This window comes from Lissotriton helveticus, chromosome 5_1 (genome assembly GCF_964261635.1).
Source record: "Lissotriton helveticus chromosome 5_1, aLisHel1.1, whole genome shotgun sequence".
In the NCBI taxonomy this organism is placed as follows: Eukaryota; Metazoa; Chordata; class Amphibia; order Caudata; family Salamandridae; genus Lissotriton; species Lissotriton helveticus.
Window position 1 is genome coordinate 71,830,623 of NC_136065.1, and position 21,145 is coordinate 71,851,767.

The 21,145-nt window shown below is 50.7% G+C and overlaps 1 protein-coding gene across 1 annotated transcript in view; it reads right to left on the minus strand.

Moving 5' to 3' along the window:
- Window positions 1-210: 210 nt before the first annotated feature.
- Window positions 211-21,145, minus strand: part of LOC144752963 (uncharacterized) — a 51,769-nt gene continuing 30,834 nt past the window's right edge. Inside the window, exons 2-6 of the mRNA XM_078640769.1 lie at window positions 17,578-17,646; window positions 17,376-17,456; window positions 13,203-13,478; window positions 10,586-10,777; window positions 211-323 (exon numbers count right to left, since the gene is read on the minus strand). Of these exons, the coding sequence (XP_078496895.1) occupies window positions 277-323; window positions 10,586-10,777; window positions 13,203-13,478; window positions 17,376-17,456; window positions 17,578-17,646 (665 nt within the window). The 3' untranslated portion in view covers window positions 211-276. The remainder of the gene's footprint in view (window positions 324-10,585; window positions 10,778-13,202; window positions 13,479-17,375; window positions 17,457-17,577; window positions 17,647-21,145) is intronic.

Here is a 21,145-nt window from a genome sequence, read left to right on the forward strand (position 1 = left end):
AGGTGATGCACTGTACCTGTCCCTGTAACCCTGGTGATGCTCTGCACCTGTCCCTGAAACTCAGGTGATGTGCTGTACCTGTTCGTGTCACCCAGGTGATGCACTGCACCAGTTCTTGTAGCCCAGGGGATGTGCTGTACCTATCCCTGTAACCCATGTGATGCGCTGTACTTGTCCCTCTAACCCAGGCGATGTGCTGTACCTGTCCCTGTAACCCAGGTGATGCGCTGTACCTGTATGTCGTGCCTCGGATGCTGGAATTCCAAGCTCATGCTTTCACTGTGCACTTTGGTGGCCTTTTACTCCTGATGAGCCACCAGGACCTGAAATAAACACAAAGTACGTGTTACACTATGAACATTTAGAAGCCACAGCCTAGACCCAAGATGGCGACAATCAACCCCTTTGCATAGAAGCCTCTGGGACCATAAACAAATCAGTAATCACCACCTTATGTCTTCAAGGTCGCCTCAACTTTATGGCGACAGACTAGCTTAGTGGCTGGGGTCAATCTTCCTTTGCAGAGGGTATCCCCCATACTGATGCTTCCCCAACATCACTCCCTGCCAGAGGGGTGATCTCTCCAGTGGATGCCTCTGTGCGGAGTGCCTGGGATTTGAGGACAGAGACGAACAGCTGGTGGAGCCGTGATGCGATTGTGCAGAGTCCAGCGATTGTTAAACCTGGTCATCTAGAATCGAGCCATATAGCAATACATATTTGTTAGACCTGGCACCTTGGCGTGGGTCTCCCTTCCACTTTTTGTTACTGTGCCTCATGTGTTTTGCTGGTGTAAGCTGCTCCGAGCACTGTGCCACTGCCAATCAGTGCCACAGTGCCAGTGCTCCCTGTATAAATGTATATGTTGATTGGATTCCATGATTAGCTTATTTGGTTTACTGTCAGACCCCAGTACAGTGCACCAGACGTGCTCAGTGCTTGTAAATCCAAATGCTGCTTGTGGGCTTGCAGCGCTGGTTGTGCCACCCACAGAAGCAGCCTTGTAAAATGTGTCTAAGGTCTGCCATTGCAGAGCTTGCGTGCAGTCTGGTACTGTCATGCTGACTGGGCAAGTGCACCCACTAGCCAGTCCCTAAACCTTCCCTTAACTTCATATCAGTCACCCCTATGGTAGGCCCAAGGGCAGGGTGCATTGTAAGTATAGGGTAGGACAAGCCCTGATGTGTGTGGCATGTCCTAATAGTGAATTACAGCCATTTTCGTTTTTCACTATTGCACGGCTACCTGTTCTCATAGGCCAGACTGGGCTGTTAGAATTGTTACATTCTATGATCCTAACAGACTCGGAGAACATGGTAGAAATTCGAGTTTAGTATGCCTGACTCAGAATAATAAAATACATCTTTTAGTAAAGTTTATTTTAATATTCTGTGTTTGCAAATACCACTTTTAGAAAGTAGGTATTTGCTTGCCTAACCATTTCAGCCCGCTTCTGCTAGGATGTGTATCTGCTGTCTGGTTTCTGTGAGTGACAGGGCTGGGCAATTCCAGGAGACAGACTGGGGCAGCCCAGTGATGAATAGAGAGATTTACATCCAGATGGGTGGCAGGAGTACATCTGGGTTCTGAATAGGCCTGTTCCTTTCCACCACAATGCTGGCTCCACCTTCTGTGGAGCGTCTGATGTCTCTGCCCTGCACATTGAAAGAAAAGTCTAAGAGTCATGTCAACAAAGTGCTCAAGAACTGGACTGGACTAGGCAAAGGCCCCCTGACCTCAGAGAACAAAAGATTAGGGGTATAAGTATTGGGACCCTGCTCCCAAGAAATTAGATCCTGCTTGACAAGAAGAAACCTCTGCCTGAGGAGAAGGAACTGGGAAAGCTGTAAGGAGGAGTACTGTCCCTGACCTGGGGGATTGGCCTGCAGTGGTTGCCTTGCTGCTGAAGGAGAGGAGAAAAAGACTACAAAGACTTTGCTTCAACTTGTGCATAAAGATCTCCAAGGGCTTGTGAGTGAGCTTGCCCCCTGAACGAAATCCCAGGACCAGTGGACTTCATCCGCCTCGCAATCCGCCGCTAGAAACGCTGTTTTTAGCATTTGCCGAGGCCAGGAGCTGTGGAAGCCTTGTACCATCAAATCGTGTCCAGCAACGCATCGTACCCCGACTGTCCGCTTCAATCAACGTGTCCTACGATCTGTAGATCGCACCATGACTGGCCGACTCCGCCACGTACAAACGCTTTGCCGCTTCGAGTCATCCTGGTTGGTATGACTTGCACCCTGACGCCGAAGTTCGAAGCTGCTGATCGCATCGGAAAGGGGAGTACGCTCTGTACGTCCGCCCCTCACCGCAGCCAAGACTGCTGCTGCGGATCCCGCAGTACGGCTCGTACGCCGCTTCGTAAAGTGAACGTATCGCATCCAGGACCGTCCACCTCACTCCACGCGGCCCACCCGCTCTACGCCGGGGCTCGCACCATAAAAGGGGCGACAATGCTTCTGGATTACCTTCTGTTTTACAGCGCATTGTCCGTGCCGAACACAACAATTAAGGTACTGTGAACGACTCGCACCACAGTGGTGTACGCGTCGGACCGAAGCGTCCGCTGCGCCCGTTTGTCTCTGTTAGACATTCTTTCCATCTCCGTGAGAGTCGGACAGAGGGTGTGAAGCGCACAGAACTAGAAATTACGCATTTTTAAAGAACACTTGATTGCTAAACAGTATTGTGGGCATTGTTGTCGTTATTGGGTCTTGTGCTAAGTCTCTATATAAAGATTAACTATTTTTGATATAATACTAGTGTGGTGTCCATTTGTGGTGTTGTCCCTTGATTACTCTGTATGATTAAAACTGCTTAACTTATTTCGCCTATGAAATAATCCTTGACTGCTCACGCCACGCCTCCTAGAGGGTGAGCAGGGTTTTTTTTGAGAGAATAATTCTCTTGCCCTGACTGGAGGAGAGGGTCCCTGCTTGTTACAAGTACCTACCAGTGCCAACCAGAGACCCCCAATTCTAATAATATTGAGATGGCAGTTGGGCAATACCGATTCCATCTAGAAACCTTCTCGAGGCAAGACACTATGCCAGGACCAGAGTTATCCTGTTTATTGATGGAGACGACCAACTGGGTGTCGTCGGCATAGGTAACAAGTTCTATCCCAAACGGAGTTACTATTTCTGCCAGAGCTCATGTAAATATTAAATAGAGTGGGTCTCAGGGCAGATCCCTGGGGGACCACGCATGTAAGGGGCAAGTGTTTTGAAACTATTTCATCTTCAAAGACTGTAAAAAAAATCTATTTACCAGGAAGGACTGCAGCCATTTCAGCGCTATTCCAGTCACTCCCATATCCCTGAGTCTTTGAATCATCAGTGAATGATTCACTGTGTCGAAGGCTGCGCTGAGGTCTAACAGAATAAGTGCAGCCTCCGCCATCCTGGATTTTTCTTGATGCCTCTACTACAGACAGGAGTGCAGTCTCCTTACCCTGCTGTGATCTAAATCCTGTCTGTGTGGGATGGAGACAGTTGTTATTTTCCAGGAATGCAGAAAGAGCGGAATTCACGTGTTTCTCAGCTATTTTACTTATTCACGGCAGCAGAGATATGGGTCAATAATTCACCCACTTCTCTGAGTCCAAGTTGTTTTTGTTAGTAGTGCTTTGACCATGGCCTGTTTTCATAGCGAGGGCACAATTCCCGCAGGAGGGAGGTATTGATCAAATCCAGTATAACTGGCGATACCGTCTCAGCGATCTTATTTAGGATAATAGGGGGACGGGATCTGTGGGGTACCAGATTTTAAATATCTCAGAATCCTTTGAAAAGAGGTTAGGTCCAGGGGGGAATACCCCCAAAAGATCCTGTTCATTTATTGTGTCTGTTGGTAATACCATTTGTTGGGCTATTGTCTGAGGGAAGGATATACAAAATGTTTTGTATTTTAGCAGAAAAGAACTCTGCAATTTGGTTACACTGAAGTTGGGCATTATCAGAGATAGGGAGGGGAGCGGGGGGAGTCAGGAGCGATTTTGCAATGTGAAAGATTTCACGAGGAGAATTTGCAGCCGATGTAATTTTATCTTGGTACTATCAAGCTTGGGCAGATTTTAGCTCTGTTTTATAAAGTTTTATGGATTCCCTATATTTAGCTTTGTTGGTTGCTAAAAAGTCCTTTCTCCTCTTCTTGCAATCGTTTACATGCTTGTTTGAGCTCCCGCAGTTTAGGGGAATACCAGGGGTTTTTATTGGCTCCTATTTTTATATACGTCACTTTTTGGGGGAAAACAGTGTTGAGTGAAGACTCGAGCCATTTATTGAGATTGTCATTTGCAATAATTGGATTTTGGTGAGATATTGGTGTGGTTACCCATGATTCCAACGGGAGTTTAGACCATGTGCGGGTCAGCTCTTTGGTCCTCTCCGCAGGTGTAGTAGTGTTCTGCGAAGCCCGGGTAAATGGGAGTAGAAAAATGGTCCTACCAGGGCAGTGGAATAGGCTTAGCAACAAGAAGATTCTGGATGTTAGAAAATATGGGGTCCAGCAGATGGTTTTTAGAATATGTCGGGCCAACCACTTTTTGATTAAGCTGAAAGGCCGCCAACCCATCAACCAGTTCTAACGTGGTAGTAAGTTGAGTGTCGTCAAATTGCATATTAAAATCTCCCAATAGTGTGAAATTGGGTAGGGGACTGGCAAAGTTGGCTACAATATCGAGCAGATCCTTACAAAATTGTCCGAGAGGGCCTGGGGGGCGATGTACTAAAATACCAGAAAAGGTGCAAACATGAAGTTGAAGTTAGTTGAAGAGACTTATAAAGCGCTCGATCACCGTGCGGTTTCTTGGCGCTAAGGACACAGACCCGAGTGAGAGGGAGTGGTCAGCTAGGGCGAGAAAGCTCGTGAAAAAAGGAGAGTCTTAAGGGCTTTGCGAAAGTCAAGATAAGTGGGAGTGGACCTAATGGTGAATGGGAGAGTATTCCAGAAGGTCGGAGCCAAGTTAGAGAACTTCAAGCCCCCTGATTTCTTCTTTCTAGAACGTGGGACAGAAAGTAAAAATTGGGTGGAGGAGCGCAGGTCTCTATTGGGATGCTGTGATTTTGGAGTTGATAAAAGCTGGTGCAGTGCCTGCTAGAGCCTGGAAGGTCATGCAGCCCATCTTGAAGAATGCGTGCTCACGGATGGGGAGCCAGTGCAAGGTTTTTAACAGAGGGGTAACGTGGTAAGATTTGGGAGGTTTGTAAATGCAACGAGCTGCGTGGTTTTGAAGGAGTTGAAGGCGTCGAAGGTCGTATGCTGGGGCGCCGGTGTACAGAATGTTGCCATAGTCAAGTCGCGACATGACCATGGCCAGGAGAATGCATTTAAGAGCTGGAAAGGAAAAAAAAACGAGAGATCTTACATATTGTGCGAAGTGTCAGAAAACATGATGAGACCACAGTGCTGATCTGGGAATGCATTGTGAGATCGCTATTGACTTTGATCCCTAGCGTTTTAACAGAAGGGGAAGGTGAAGGAGGGGTACCAAGGGAGGGGGGCCAAAAGAGAGGGGTCCAGGGACTGGATTTACCACCCGTGTGTACCAGTTCGGTCTTATCGAGGTTTAACTTGAGGTGGTTGCAGTTCATCCAGTCACTGATGAAGATCATTGTAGTTTGAAAGTTGTGAATAGAAGCCGGGGAGGGAGAGAGGGTGAACATCAGCTGGAGATCATCGGCATAATTAAATACCGTGACCTCCATCTGCTGCAATGCAGAGATAAGAGGGAGAATGTAGAAATTAAAAAGAAGGGGGGAAAGGGAAGAGCCCTATGGTACCCCGCAGTTGACATTACGTATAGGCGCCGAGAAATCTGCTCGCTGGACAGCCTGAGTACGATTCCCCAGGAAGGAGGTAAGCCAAGCCAGGGCGGGTCCCCTGATGCCGGCGCCTCCGACACGGTCGAGAAGAATAAAATGGTCGACCGTGTCGAAGGCGGTGGACAAATCAAGGAGAACCAGCGCCTGGGGCAGGTTCACATCCGCGCCCCCTCTAAGCGCGTCCAGAACGCAAAGAACAACCGATTCGGTGGAATGAGATGGACGAAAGCCAATCTGGTTGGGGGCTAAGAAGCAACTTTCCTCAATGAAGGTGCTAAGGGCTTTGGTGACATGACATTCTAGGATCTTTCCCAAGAAAGGGAGAAGGGAAATAGGGCGGTAGTTGGAGAGAGAAGTAGGGTCAGCACCTGGCTTTTTAAGGATAGGAATTATTGTAGCGGATTTATGCAGGTCAGGGACAGTGCCCTGCATAAGGGATTCATTAAGGAAGGTTGAGGGGGGCAAGGGGCAGGCAGAAAAGATCTCTCTCAATATGTGGGCAGGACGGATGTTAGAAGGAGACCCTGATTTAACTTTAGCAAGCAAAGTAAGAAAGGTTTCTTTAGAGATCAGAGGGAGTTGATCTAGAAGAGAAGGGTTAAAAGGGGGTTGGGACATTGAAAGGAGGGGGAGGGCAAGGGGATATTGGACTTAATAGTTATAATTTTCTCAATTAAATAGTCATTGAGAGAGTCGCAGAGGGATTGAGAAGGAACTGGTTTGGGGGTAACTCTATCCGAAGAGGGTAGTTCATGGACTATGGTGAAGATTTCCTTAGGTTTATTTTCGGCAAGGAGGACCTTGGAGGAAAAATATTCAGACTTAGCGTGAAGGATGGCTCTTTTATATTCCTGGAGAAGGGTAGTGTACTGTAGTTTTAGTACAGGACAGTATCCGCGTCTCCAAGCACGCTCCGCCTGCCGTAATGTGAGTTTTTTGTTTTTTAAGCTCAGTGTAGAACCATCTATTGGCGTCATGTGCGCGTCGGGTTCTGACGCGTCTGAGAGGGGCCACTCGATCACACGCAGTAGAGAGCCAGTTGTTGATGGTGACGGCTTGGGAGGAGGGGGAGAGGCCTACAAGGTTGGGAGGTGAGGCTGCAAGGGAAGTGCAGAGTGTGGCTAAATCCACACGGTTCCAATTACGCGCCCATGTGATACCTCGATTGTGAAAGAAATACTTTCGCAGTCAGGTATGGGGTTTATAGTAAAGGGCACTTAAATTCATGACCTTTGCAATTATGCAGCAATAGAGGACCACATTATGAGACAGGATTGGCTAAATTAAGCTGCAGGAAAGGCAGGGGGGTCTTAAATCGGAAAAGGAGCTAGTGAGGGGCACACCTGCCTTTTTTTTTTGCCAGGATATATCGCCTAGCGCTACTCCTTAGCAGTGAGAATCAAAGATCTGTTGGGGGGAGCTTCAACTAGCGCGCATAGTGTGGGAGGCTCGAACGTGGCACCGACACGTGACTTGCGAAGATATCACCTGTCTGTGGAGAAGGTCTGGACGTGGACAGGCATGAGCACCCCCTCTCCCCCGAGAGGAGCAGCGTGCAGCTCATGTGCACGTGTAGTGAGCGGCTAGCTCAGCTTGTCTATTCGTTTCTGCCACAAGTACTCCCACACACTACGCTACCACTGCTCTCCAGTGGCACTACTACATGTCAACAGGTACTCCCACACACTACGCTACCACTGCTCTCCAGTGGCACTACTACATGTCAACAGGTACTCCCACACACGACGCTACCAGTGCTCTCCAGTAGCACTACTACATGTCTATAGGTACTCCCACACACCACGCAACCACTGCCCTCCAGTAGCACTACTACATGTCTATAGGTACTCCCACACACCACGCAACCACTGCCCTCCAGTAGCACTACTACATGTCTATAGGTACTCCCACACACCACGCAACCACTGCCCTCCAGTGGCACTACTACATGTCTATAGGTACTCCCACACACCACGCAACCACTGCCCTCCAGTGGCACTACTACATGTCTATAGGTACTCCCACACACCACGCTACCAGTGCTCTCCAGTGGCACTACTACATGTCAACAGGTACTCCCACACACCACGCAACCACTGCCCTCCAGTAGCACTACTACATGTCTATAGGTACTCCCACACACCACGCAACCACTGCCCTCCAGTGGCACTACTACATGTCTATAGGTACTCCCACATCCCACGCTACCAGTGCTCTCCAGTGGATAAACAACATGTCAACAGGTACTCCCACACACCACGCTACCACTGCTCTCCAGTGGATAAACAACATGTCTATAGGTACTCCCACACACCACGCTACCACTGCTCTCGAGTAGCACTACTACATGTCTATAGGTACTCCCACACACCACGCAACCACTGCCCTCCAGTAGCACTACTACATGTCAACAGGTACTCCCACACACCACGCAACCACTGACCCCCAGTAGCACTACTACATGTCAACAGGTACTCCCACACACCACGCAACCACTGCCCTCCAGTAGCACCACTACATGTCTATAGGTACTCCCACACACCACGCAACCACTTCCCTTCAGTAGCACTACTACATGTCAACAGGTACTCCCACACACCACGCTACCAGTGCTCTCCAGTGGATAAACAACATGTCTATAGGTACTCCGACACACCACGCTACCAGTGCTCTCCAGTGGCACTACTACATGTCAACAGGTACTCCCACACACCACGCAACCACTGCCCTCCAGTAGCACTACTACATGTCTATAGGTACTCCCACACACCACGCAACCACTGCCCTCCAGTAGCACCACTACATGTCTATAGGTACTCCCACACACCACGCAACCACTTCCCTTCAGTAGCACTACTACATGTCAACAGGTACTCCCACACACCACGCTACCAGTGCTCTCCAGTGGATAAACAACATGTCTATAGGTACTCCGACACACCACGCTACCAGTGCTCTCCAGTGGCACTACTACATGTCAACAGGTACTCCCACACACCACGCAACCACTGCCCTCCAGTAGCACTACTACATGTCTATAGGTACTCCCACACACCACGCAACCACTGCCCTCCAGTAGCACTACTACATGTCTATAGGTACTCCCACACACCACGCAACCACTGCCCTCCAGTAGCACTACTACATGTCAACAGGTACTCCCACACACCACGCAACCACTGCTCTTCAGTAGCACTACTACATGTCAACAGGTACTCCCACACACCACGCTACCAGTGCTCTCCAGTGGATACACAACATGTCTATAGGTACTCCGACACACCACGCTACCAGTGCTCTCCAGTGGCACTACTACATGTCAACAGGTACTCCCACACACCACGCAACCACTGCCCTCCAGTAGCACTACTACATGTCTATAGGTACTCCCACACACCACGCAACCACTGCCCTCCAGTAGCACTACTACATGTCTATAGGTACTCCCATACACCACGCAACCACTGCTCTTCAGTAGCACTACTACATGTCAACAGGTACTCCCACACACCACGCAACCACTGCTCTTCAGTAGCACTACTACATGTCAACAGGTACTCCCACACACCACGCTACCAGTGCTCTCCAGTGGATAAACAACATGTCTATAGGTACTCCCACACACCAGGCTACCAGTGCTCTCCAGTGGACAAACAACAAGTCTATAGGTACTTCCACACACCACGCTACCAGTGCTCTCCAGTGACACCACTACATATCAACAGATCTCCCACATGACCAGCGCTCTTCAAGGGCACTACTACATGTCAGCATTTACACTCACGTTCCCCGCGACCCATGCTGTGCAGTGGCATTACTGCATGCCATGAATAATGCAAGCAAAAGACACACAATTGATGGACGGAATGCAGAACAAATCAAAACATTCACCCCCAGTCAAGAGATCTGGGTTAAATCCATCATTCTTTTGCTCACCACACCACCCCAGTTTAGACCTGGCCATTGGCTATTCAGTATTGACCCTGTGCCTCATGGGAATAGTCTAGCCTGAACTGCCAGGCCAGGTCCTCCCTGGACCGGAAGCAAGCATCATAGGACCGGTTTCGGGGTTTCACCCCTCTTCAGCCCGGCTAGCTTGAATCCAGTGGCACAATGAGCCCAGCATAATGCAACAGCACCAGCTAGTATAACCCACAAGTGACTGGTACACATAGATCCTCTCAGGAGTTCAGGTCTACACCATGATTTAACACAAAATAAATAACACTTTCTGGTCATTATAGGCGTGTGTACCTCAACAAGAGTCACCCTTCAAGTTAGCCTGGAGGAAAGTGTTCTCTCCAGGAGTCAACACCACCCAAACCTCTCTGAATAGATCAGTAAATGTAATTACTGTTACCCCCTCATTCCATTACTCAGGCACTACTTCAGAGGTCCACAACTTGGTGCCAGGTTAATCTCAGGAGTAAATGTAACTCAAAGTCACAGTGCTTTGGCGTATGTTATCACAACTCAACCCCACACACGCTTCCGGTTGGGAGTCCTTGCACTCCACAGATGCTGATCATCCCTTCTTTGAGTATGTGCCTGGACCACCCTGAGAGTAGCTTCACAGCGCACATCAGCAGCCAGCATGTGGTCCTGATCAGCAGTCACTCGCTACTGTGTAACCCTTTAAGCTGGCCCAGGTTAGAGTCATGGCCCTAAGCCATCAAACCTGGCTGTTCTTGTACCACAAGGTCACCTTTCTACGCTTGCATGGGTTTCTCTGGTCGTTGATGACATCACCAGCTCACCTTTCTTGAAGGTCCCACTGTCGTCATCATGATCACCATCTGAGCCATTGACGTCATTTCCGTCGTTATTACCATCTCCGTAATCATTTGACACTACGACGACAATCACGTCCTCCTCATCATTATCATCTGAGCCTTTGTTGGCAGCTTCGTCCGATGGCACCTTAGTGTCTGCTCCGGCGTCTGAGGCATCTGGACCGGGGGAGAGAGAGAAAGGAGCTGTGGCTTCCACACACAGGTTGATTCTCTTAATTGCAACACACATTAGTTTACTGTTTATGAAACCTTGACACCTTAACGCTCTACTTTTTCCCACTCTACTCCACCTGCATCCGACTACAGGAACCACAAGCCCATCCTAACGCTTGCCATGAAAGAACAACATAAGCCTCTGCTCTCCCCTGTACACCACAGGCCCCCTTTCTATACGCCTGACCCATATATATTTTATCTCAGGAAGAAACATCCTTACCCAGGCCTTCTCTCATTTCAGCTTATCCACCACATTCGGTACAGTTCAAAAACCCCTTTCCAAACGTCCTGCCCAGACGACTGGAAGCGCGCGGAGGTAAAACCCCTCCTCAAGAAACCATCAGCCGACCCAACGGACCTGAAAATCTACCGGCCCATCTCTCTCCTCCCCTTTGCGGCCAAAGTCACCGAGAGACTTGTAAACACCCAGCTGACCACCTTCATAGAAGAGAACTCCATCCTAGACACCTCCCAGTCTGGATTCGGCAGAAACCACTGCACGAGGCCTCCTCTCCGCCACTGACAACATCTGCACGCTATTGAACCAGGGACACACCGCAGCCCTCATCCTTCTAGACCTCTCACAGCCAGACTGTACATCGCAGGGATACAAGAAGCCGCCCTGGACTGGATCCAATCCTTCCTCTTCGGTAGAACCCAGAGGATCCCCCTGGTGCAATGAGTCCCCTGGTACAGTGAGACCCCTGGTGCATTGAGTCCCCTGGTACAGTGAGACTCCTGGTGCATTGAGACCCCTGGTACAGTGAGACCCCTGGTGCATTGAGACCCCTGGTTCAGTGAGACCCCTGGTGCATTGAGTCCCCTGGTACAGTGAGACCCCTGGAGCAGCCACCCTCTGTGATGGGAAGCTCCTTGGTGCAGCGAGACCCCCTGGGGCAGTGAGACCCATGGTGCAGTGAGACCCATTTGTACTGTGAGACCCCTGGTACAGTGAGACCCCTGGTGCAGTGCGACCACTGGAGCAGCCAACCTCTGTGATGGGAACACCATTGGTGCAGTGAGACCCCCTGGTGCAGTGCGACCCCTGGTGCAGTGCGACCCCTGGTGCATCGATACCCCAGGGCAGTGAGCCCCTGGATGCAGTAGGCCAGCATAATAGGAAGAACCCAGGTACTGCAAGACCCCCGGAGCAGCGAGCCTGTGATAGGAAGACCTTTGGTGCAGCAAAACCTCCTGGTACAGTTGGACCCTGAGCTTGTGTAATAGGGAGACCCCAGGTGCTGCAAGACCACAGTAGCAGCCAGCCTCTGTGATGGGAAGATCATTGGTGCAGAGAGACCTCCTGGTGCCGTGAGACCTCTGGTTCAGTGAGACCGCTGGTGCATTGAAACCCCTGGTACAGAGAGCCCATGGGTGCAGTGAGCCCATGTAACAGGAAGAAAGAACCTAGGTGGTGCAAGACCCCAGGAGCAGTAACCCTCTGCGATAGGAACACCCTTGGTGCAGCAAGACCCCCTGGTACAGTGAGAACCCTGGTGCAGCGAGACCCCTGTGGCAGTGAGACCCCTGGTGCAGTGATACCCATGTGTACAGTGAGACCCCTGGTGCATTGAGGCCCCTGGTACAGGTAGACCCCTGGAGCCGCCAGCCTCTGTGATGGGAAGCTCCTTGGTGCAGTGAGACCCCTGGTGCTGTGAGACCCCTGGAGCAGCCAGCCTCTGTGATGGGAAGCTCCTTGGTGCAGAGAGACCTCCTGGTGCAGTGAGACCCCTGGTCCAGTGAGACCCTGGTGCATTGATACGCCTGGTGCAGAGAGCCCCTGTGTGCAGTGAACCTATGTAATAGGAACAATCCATATGGTTCAATACTCCAGGAGCAGCGACCCTCTGTGATGGGAACACCCTTGGTGCAGTGAGACCCCCTGGTACAGTGAGACCCCTGGTGCAGTGAGACCCCTGGTACAATGAGACCCATGGAACTGTGAGACCCCTGGTACAGTGAAACCCATGGTGCATTGAGTCCCCTGGTACAGTGAGACCCCTGGTACAGTGAGACCCCTGGTACAGCGAGACCCTTGGTGCAGCGAGACCCCCTGGTGCAGTGAGATCTCTGATGCATTGAGGCTGCAGGTACAGTGAGACACCCTGGTACAGTGAGACCCCTGAAGCAGCCTATGTGATGGGAAGCTCCTTGGTGCAGAGAGACCTCCTGGTGCAGTGAGACCCCTGGTGCAGTGAGACCCCTGGTGCAGTGAGACCCCGGTGCAGCAAGTGAGACCCCTGGTGTCGCGGTTCCCATTGTGGAGGTAGCCCATGCGTGCATTGAGCCCCCTTGACAGGAAGAGGGTCCACGCATGACCTCAGTCACCTCTTCACTCTTGTGGTACCATTTTCACCATACTCACCAGGGTATCCACCATTGACAGAGGTGTCCAGCGGAGAGGGGGTCGTCTCCGCCATAGGGGGGGCAGCGCTTGCCAGGCCACTGTTCCCATAGGACCCCCCAGCAGCCAGTGGTGGGACCTCACTCACGGCATAGAGGGCGGAGTCATTGTAGAGAGTCGCGTTCTCTTGAAGAGTGGGCGAGGCTGAGGTGAGTTCCGGTGAGGCGGGGGCTTCAGAAGTGTTTCCTGTAGTAGAGTTTATGACTGAGTCAAGCGGCCGCCCGTAGACCCCCAAACCTGTGACAGAAGACGGGAAAAGCAGGAAAAGGTGAGTTCATTTCAAGCATCCGCTGTCGCCTTTTCCACTCTCCCACTCCGGAGAGTGGCAAAGAACACAAAGGAGCCTGGTAATCGCACCGGTAACTCCAGTCCCTAGAACTACCATTACATATGTTCCCATTGGGCTGGTGATATAGTTTGAATAATAAAGCTAAAATGAGAAGGAGAGAAAGGTGGGGGGGCAGAGTGCGGAAAGGGTTAGGAGGAGGAACGATGGTGTGGAAAAGACCCCCCACAAATAAAGTGGACAAAAGAAAGAGCAATGGAAGAGAGTAAGAAAGCCATCTTCCTCACCCCTGATACCCCCCTACACCCCAAACAAAACAAGTTGCGGGGATGGAGGCAGGGAGGGGAGAGGAGGAGAAAGGAAGAAGTAAGGTCAGAAAGAATACAAAGTAGATGGAAGAGGGGCTCCGGCATGGGAACCCCAAGAAAAGCAATTTTAAATAAGCAGAGCTGGAATTGGGAAGAAATTACTCTGGTAAACCAAAAATTGGGGTTCGTGGTGTGGAGAGTAGAGTCACGAGAGCGGAGCTTGAAAATGACAACTTATACATTCATAAACAAAAAAACTTTGCTAAGAAGTTGAGAACAAAGACATACGTGACAGTAAATCTACATTATTTAATTGGTCACAAAAAGGCTGCATTTAAAATATCTTAGAGGGTTAAGACACCTGCTGCAGAGATCTTTGTGCCCAGTGATTTTGAAGGGATTCTAATAGTGTTACAATCACTCTGGTGGTTAACACAGCTCTGGGAGAGCTCTGTCTTTGGTCCAGTCACAGTTTTGACTCATAAAGTAGCACAGAGGGTTAGTGCGCCTGCTGCAAAGCATATTACATAACATGCAGAGCACAGATTTTTATTTCATGTAGGTTGGAAAGTGGGCAACTGCTTTTGACACTGAGATAATTTTGCTACTGCTAGTTCATAGGCTGCAATCCTTCTAATATAGCGCTGTAATCTATTTACCGGCATGAAGGAACTGCATGCAAACTGCAAGTCATGGGTTTAGATCATGGTGTTTTTTCTCAATCAGCGGTTATTGTTAGATTAACAACAGGGGGTTCCTTTGAGAGGTACACAGTCTTGTTACCACAGAGAAGCACAATCACTGCGTTACATTTTACATCCTGACTTTGTGTTTCTCCCACCATTCACTCTTAACAGGGAGTGTCTACAGGTACGGAGGATGTGTGATTGCTAAGCCTTGTAACCCTTTTGTCTCACGTAACAGTTCCTGTGCATTGATGTAATAAAAAAACAAGAATCTGCAATGCAATGGGTCTCACATTTATGCGAGTTTGAGCTATTGGCAATGTAAATGACAATGGCTTTTATTTATGTTTTGGTTTTTAAAACATAAACAAAAGGCCATGTCATTTACAATGCCAATAGCTTAAACTCTCGCAGTCCAAATGCCTGACCCTCCTGCAGTAAGGGAAACTCATTAAAGAAAATGGTGCTCACAGCGTAAAGAATACGTACTGTAACAACCAAAGTAAAAGGGCCAGTCCTCTTGGAAGGCTACAAATGAAGACAAGGCTGTACTAAGGAGGGACTAACAAGCCTAATAACGAATCAGAAGCCAGCATTTACGAAGGACAATTACACACGCCAATGACAAATATGGGCGGAGAGTAGGCGGGGCCTGAAGTTCATACTCCAACGCCGCATGGCTCACAGAGCAGTGCATACGCTGCCCAGGCTTGACCTAAAGAGTAGGTGCCATTGAAATCAACATTTGTGTAATTACTCATACAGAAAGATACATCTTGCATTCTTACAGTGCAAGCACACCCTTTACATAGGGAGGTGAATAAAGTTAAGAGCCTACCTCCAATAGTTTCTCTTAAGTACTTGTGAAGTGATAACAAGATGTGCGCCTTTGTTTCCTTCTATTGTATTGGTGTCTAGGTGTTAGGCCTCGGATGGCTCCCAGCAAGACTGATACATGAACAAAAGGGGGGCTGATGGACCTTTAAATCAGGAGTTTGTTTTGAGCCCAGCAGCAATTTCAAACAAGCATTGGCATAGCCAATAGGTCTCGCATTTGGGACCTTATAAGTGTTTAGCCAGGCAACAGTTGGTGTTGTTGCACCAAGGATATTCTGCTGCATAACTAAATACTCAGCTGGACATGGTTTTTGTTAACAGTTCTTTGCATCAAATGAACTTGTTTTCATTGCTCTGAATGTTGTTTCCATTCTGGTTGTAGGAAGCAGTTATTCCCGGGGGTGTGGGGGCTGCCTAGCTGTGGGCATGCGCCGATCTTTGCAAATGAGAAAAAGCCTAGTGAAGGCGCAATTTACAAGTGTGGAGTGAGTGAGCCCCAGTCAGCATGACTCACTCACACAGGAGTTCATGCACTGCACCTGCATACTCAGCATTGTTTAAGGAAACTCGACCCACTCCCTTCCAGGAATCGAACACATATTTACCAAGAAACTCTGAGAAGAGCCTGCCTGCTGCACTGACGGCTGGTGGTGTGTGTGCCTGGTGAAAGGGTGCACTGACGGCTTGTGGTGTGTGTGCCTGGAGGAAGCGGCGTGCACTGACGGCTGGTGGTGTGTGTGCCTGGTGAAAGCGTGCACTGACGACTGATGGTGTGTGTGCCTGGTGGAAGCGTGCACTGGCGGCTGGTGGTGTGTGTGCCTGGTGAAAGTGTGCACTGACGGCAAGTGGCGTGTGTGCCCGGTGGAACCGTGCACTGGCGGCTGGTGGTGTGTGTGCCTGGTGGAAGCATGCACTGATGGCTGGTGGTGTGTGTGCCTGGTGGAAGCGTGCACTGGCGGCTGGTGGTGTGTGTGCCTGGTGAAAGCGTGCACTGATGGCTGGTGGTGCATGTGCCCGGTGAAAGCGTGCACCGACGGCTGGTGGTGTGTGTGCCTGGTGAAAGCGTGCACTGATGGCTGGTGGTGTGTGTGCCTGGTGAAAGCGTGCACTGACGGCTGGTGGTGTGTGTGTCTGGTGGAAGCGTGCACTGACGGCTGGTGGTGTGTGTGCCTGGTGGAAGCAGGAGCATTCACAGTGATAGAACACACAAATGAAACTGACGAAGACGAGGGGGAGAAGGGAGGGGGGAGTGCGAGCAGAGGAGCCTGATTACAGCAATAAAAACACAGATGGCAGCTGTGCATCTGCACGAGCTCGTGAACGCAAGCTGTAGGCCAGTAAAAGCCTCTGGTGGCACTTTTAAAAGCCACTTACTAAATGTCTCGAAGAGACAGCGGATGCGCTGTCTCAGGCGAGACCTAAAAAGAATGTCCCTTCTCTGCCTCAACCTTTCTGCTCCGAGCAGACACAGCGCGGGTGCTGCCGAATTATTCCCCATGACACAAGGACAAATTCACCATGTTCCCTGGGTCTGCCGAATCCCGGATCCGGCCTAGAACTGAACTGAGATCCTGCGCGAGCCCCTTCTCTCCAGCACTGTAAACAGGCTTTGGCAAAGCTTGTAGGTCTCTCCTATGTGAAAGCTGTTGGCTTTGTCAATGTTTTATCGTGGTTGCTGTGCAGCAGAATTAAAAGTAAAAAAAACAAGCGCTGCAACTGAGAACTTTTTTTTGTTGCCTCTGGCGGGTGGGAGGCAATGACAAAGGAGGGTGAGTCGGTGACTGAAGGGACAATGGTGGATGGGAGGGGGGAGAGGGCGGAGCAAGCAACAGCAGGGACAAACACGGAAGTGGGGGAGACTGGAGGGGAACAAGCAGCCACGGGAGAGAGGGACACGGAGGGGGGCAAGGGGACACGGAGGGGGGCAAGAGAAGTGCACAAGGCATGCCAAACACACAGAGGGTTATAAATTCACTTTTTACACTTTTGTTTGGAGGCCTGCGAGGGCGCATCTTACCTTGATTTCCACCCACTCCCGCGGCTCCACCTGTCGCCCCAGGATCGTTGTTGAAGGGGGCGCTTGTTACCCCTCTGGAGCCTGTAGAAGAACAAGAGCTATAAAAACTGCAGGGACTTGAGCCTATTGGCTTCAAATTCTGTATTTCAAAGGAGTTTCTAGACTTTGTGCTGAAGGTCACTTGTATTTGACCCAAATGTACCTGAATTACTGGAGGAGTAAGGCACTTCCTGGACGCTCTGACCTTTGACCCCATCGAGTGGAAAGGCGTCTGTAAGGGAAAGAGACATAGGAGTCATACATAAAGCTGGGAACATACACCACACTAACACATACCGTATCACATTCACATCCCCATAACATACGCGCACACACGAAGGACATCATGTACCAGGCACGCGCACACGCACATTACATCCCTAACACACGCACATCATTACATTTCTAAAGCAGATGGCTTTAATTGGGATTAAAAAAACGGATCTCTGAAAGAGGTGTAGCCAAAGAGGTGTACACAGGAGTCCTTTAAAGGGCTGTGGTTTGTGTAACTAAGAATGTGGCTTAAATCAAGTGAATCTGGAATCCCGCGCCCCACAAATTGTTAAAGTCAACAGGTTGCATGAGATGCTGGAAGATGCAATGTATTCATTACTCCTCATTTTTTTCCTCTTTCTATGTGTGCTTCATTCTGCAGCACACATATAACGAGGAAATAACCTCTAATGATTGTTTATGTGCAAGAAGGTGTCCCTTCCTGCACATAAACAATCCTTTAAATAAATTACGTTTTACAAGTTCTGTGTGTGCTGGATTAATCAGAGCTTCCTAGTGAGCAAGGCACCAGCACTGCATGTCTAGGTGCAGTACCACAAGCTGCTCCTAGAGGTCCCTAGTGAGCAAGGTACCAGCACTGCATGTCTAGGTGCAGTACCACAAGCTGCTCCTAGAGGTCAGTAGTGAGGAAGGCACCAGCACTGCATGTCTAGGTGCAGTACCACAAGCTGCTCCTAGGGGTCCCTGGTGAGGAAGGCACCATCACTGCATGTCTAGGTGCAGTACCGCAAGCTGCTCCTAGAGGTCCCTAGTGAGGAAGGCACCATCACTGCTTGTCTAGGTGCAGTACCACAAGCTGCTCCTAGAGGTCCCTAGTGAGCAAGGCACCATCACTGCATGTCTAGGTGCAGTACCACAAGCTGCTCCTAGCGGTCCCTAGTGAGCAAGGCATGAGCACTGCTTGTCTAGGTGCAGTACCGCAAGCTGCTCCTAGAGGTCCCTAGTGAGGAAGGCACCAGCACTGCATGTCTCGGTGCAGTACCGCAAGCTGCTCCTAGCGGTCCCTAGTGAGCAAGGCACCAGCGCTGCATGGCTAGGTGCAGTACCGCAAGCTGCTCCTAGAGGTCCCTAGTGAGCAAGGCACCATCACTGCATGTCTAGGTGCAGTACCGCAAGCTGCTCCTAGAGGTCCCTAGTGAGGAAGGCACCATCACTGCATGTCTAGGTGCAGTACCGCAAGCTGCTCCTAGAGGTCTCTAGTGAGCAAGGCACCAGCACTGCATGTCTAGGTGCAGTACCGCAAGCTGCTCCTAGAGGTCCCTAGTGAGCAAGGCACCAGCACTGCATGTCTAGGTGCAGTACCGCAAGCTGCTCCTAGAGGTCCCTAGTGAGCAAGGCACCAGCACTGCATGTCTAGGTGCAGTACCGCAAGCTGCTCCTAGAGGTCCCTAGTGAGCAAGGCACCAGCACTGCATGTCTCGGTGCAGTACTGCAAGCTGCTCCTAGAGGTCTCTAGTGAGCAAGGTACCAGCACTGCATGTCTCGGTGCAGTACCACAAGCTGCTCCTAGAGGTCCCTAGTGAGCAAGGCACCAGCACTGCATGTCTCGGTGCAGTACTGCAAGCTGCTCCTAGAGGTCTCTAGTGAGCAAGGTACCAGCACTGCATGTCTCGGTGCAGTACCACAAGCTGCTCCTAGAGGTCCCTAGTGAGGAAGGCACCATCACTGCATGTCTAGGTGCAGTACCGCAAGCTGCTCCTAGAGGTCCCTAGTGAGGAAGGCACCATCACTGCATGTCTAGGTGCAGTACCGCAAGCTGCTCCTAGAGGTCTCTAGTGAGCAAGGCACCAGCACTGCATGTCTCGGTGCAGTACCGCAAGCTGCTCCTAGAGGTCTCTAGTGAGCAAGGCACCAGCACTGCATGTCTGGGTGCAGTACTGCAAGCTGCTCCTAGAGGTCTCTAGTGAGCAAGGCACCAGCACTGCATGTCTGGGTGCAGTACTGCAAGCTGCTCCTAGAGGTCCCTAGTGAGGAAGGCACCATCACTGCTTGTCTAGGTGCAGTACCACAAGCTGCTCCTAGAGGTCCCTAGTGAGGAAGGCACCATCACTGCATGTCTAGGTGCAGTACCGCAAGCTGCTCCTAGAGGTCCCTAGTGAGCAAGGCACCAGCACTGCATGTCTCGGTGCAGTACTGCAAGCTGCTCCTAGAGGTCCCTAGTGAGGAAGGCACCATCACTGCTTGTCTAGGTGCAGTACCACAAGCTGCTCCTAGAGGTCTCTAGTGAGCAAGGCACCAGCACTGCATGTCTAGGTGCAGTACCGCAAGCTGCTCCTAGAGATCCCTAGTGAGTAAGGCACCAGCACTGCTTGTCTAGGTGCAGTACCGCAAGCTGCTCCTAGAGGTCCCTAGTGAGGAAGGCACCATCACTGCATGTCTAGGTGCAGTACCGCAAGCTGCTCCTAGAGGTCCCTAGTGAGCAAGGCACCAGCACTGCATGTCTAGGTGCAGTACCGCAAGCTGCTCCTAGAGGTCTCTAGTGAGCAAGGCACCAGCACTGCATGTCTAGGTGCAGTACCGCAAGCTGCTCCTAGAGATCCCTAGTGAGTAAGGCACCAGCACTGCATGTCTCGGTGCAGTACCACAAGCTGCTCCTAGAGGACCCTAGTGAGCAAGGCACCAGCACTGCATGTCTCGGTGCAGTACCACAAGCTGCTCCTAGAGGTCCCTAGTGAGGAAGGCACCATCACTGCATGTCTAGGTGCAGTACCGCAAGCTGCTCCTAGAGGTCCCTAGTGAGGAAGGCACCATCACTGCATGTCTAGGTGCAGTACCGCAAGCTGCTCCTAGAGGTCTCTAGTGAGCAAGGCACCAGCACTGCATGTCTAGGTGCAGTACCGCAAGCTGCTCCTAGAGGTCCCTAGTGAACAAGGCACCAGCACTGCATGTCTAGGTGCAGTACCGCAAGCTGCTCCTAGAGGTCCCTAGTGAGCAAGGCACCAGCACTGCATGTCTAGGTGCAGTACCGCAAGCTGCTCCTAGAGGTCCCTAGTGAGCAAGGCACCAGCACTGCATGTCTCGGTGCAGTACTGCAAGCTGCTCCTAGAGGTCTCTAGTGAGCAAGGCACCATCACTGCATGTCTAGGTGCAGTACCGCAAGCTGCTCCTAGAGGTCTCTAGTGAGCAAGGTACCAGCACTGCATGTCTAGGTGCAGTACCGCAAGCTGCTCCTAGAGGTCCCTAGTGAGGAAGGCACCATCACTGCATGTCTAGGTGCAGTACCACAAGCTGCTCCTAGAGGTCCCTAGTGAGGAAGGCACCATCACTGCATGTCTAGGTGCAGTACCGCAAGCTGCTCCTAGAGGTCCCTAGTGAGGAAGGCACCAGCACTGCTTGTCTAGGTGCAGTACCGCAAGCTGCTCCTAGAGGTCCCTAATGAGCAAGGCACCAGCACTGCATGTCTAGGTGCAGTACCGCAAGCTGCTCCTAGAGGTCCC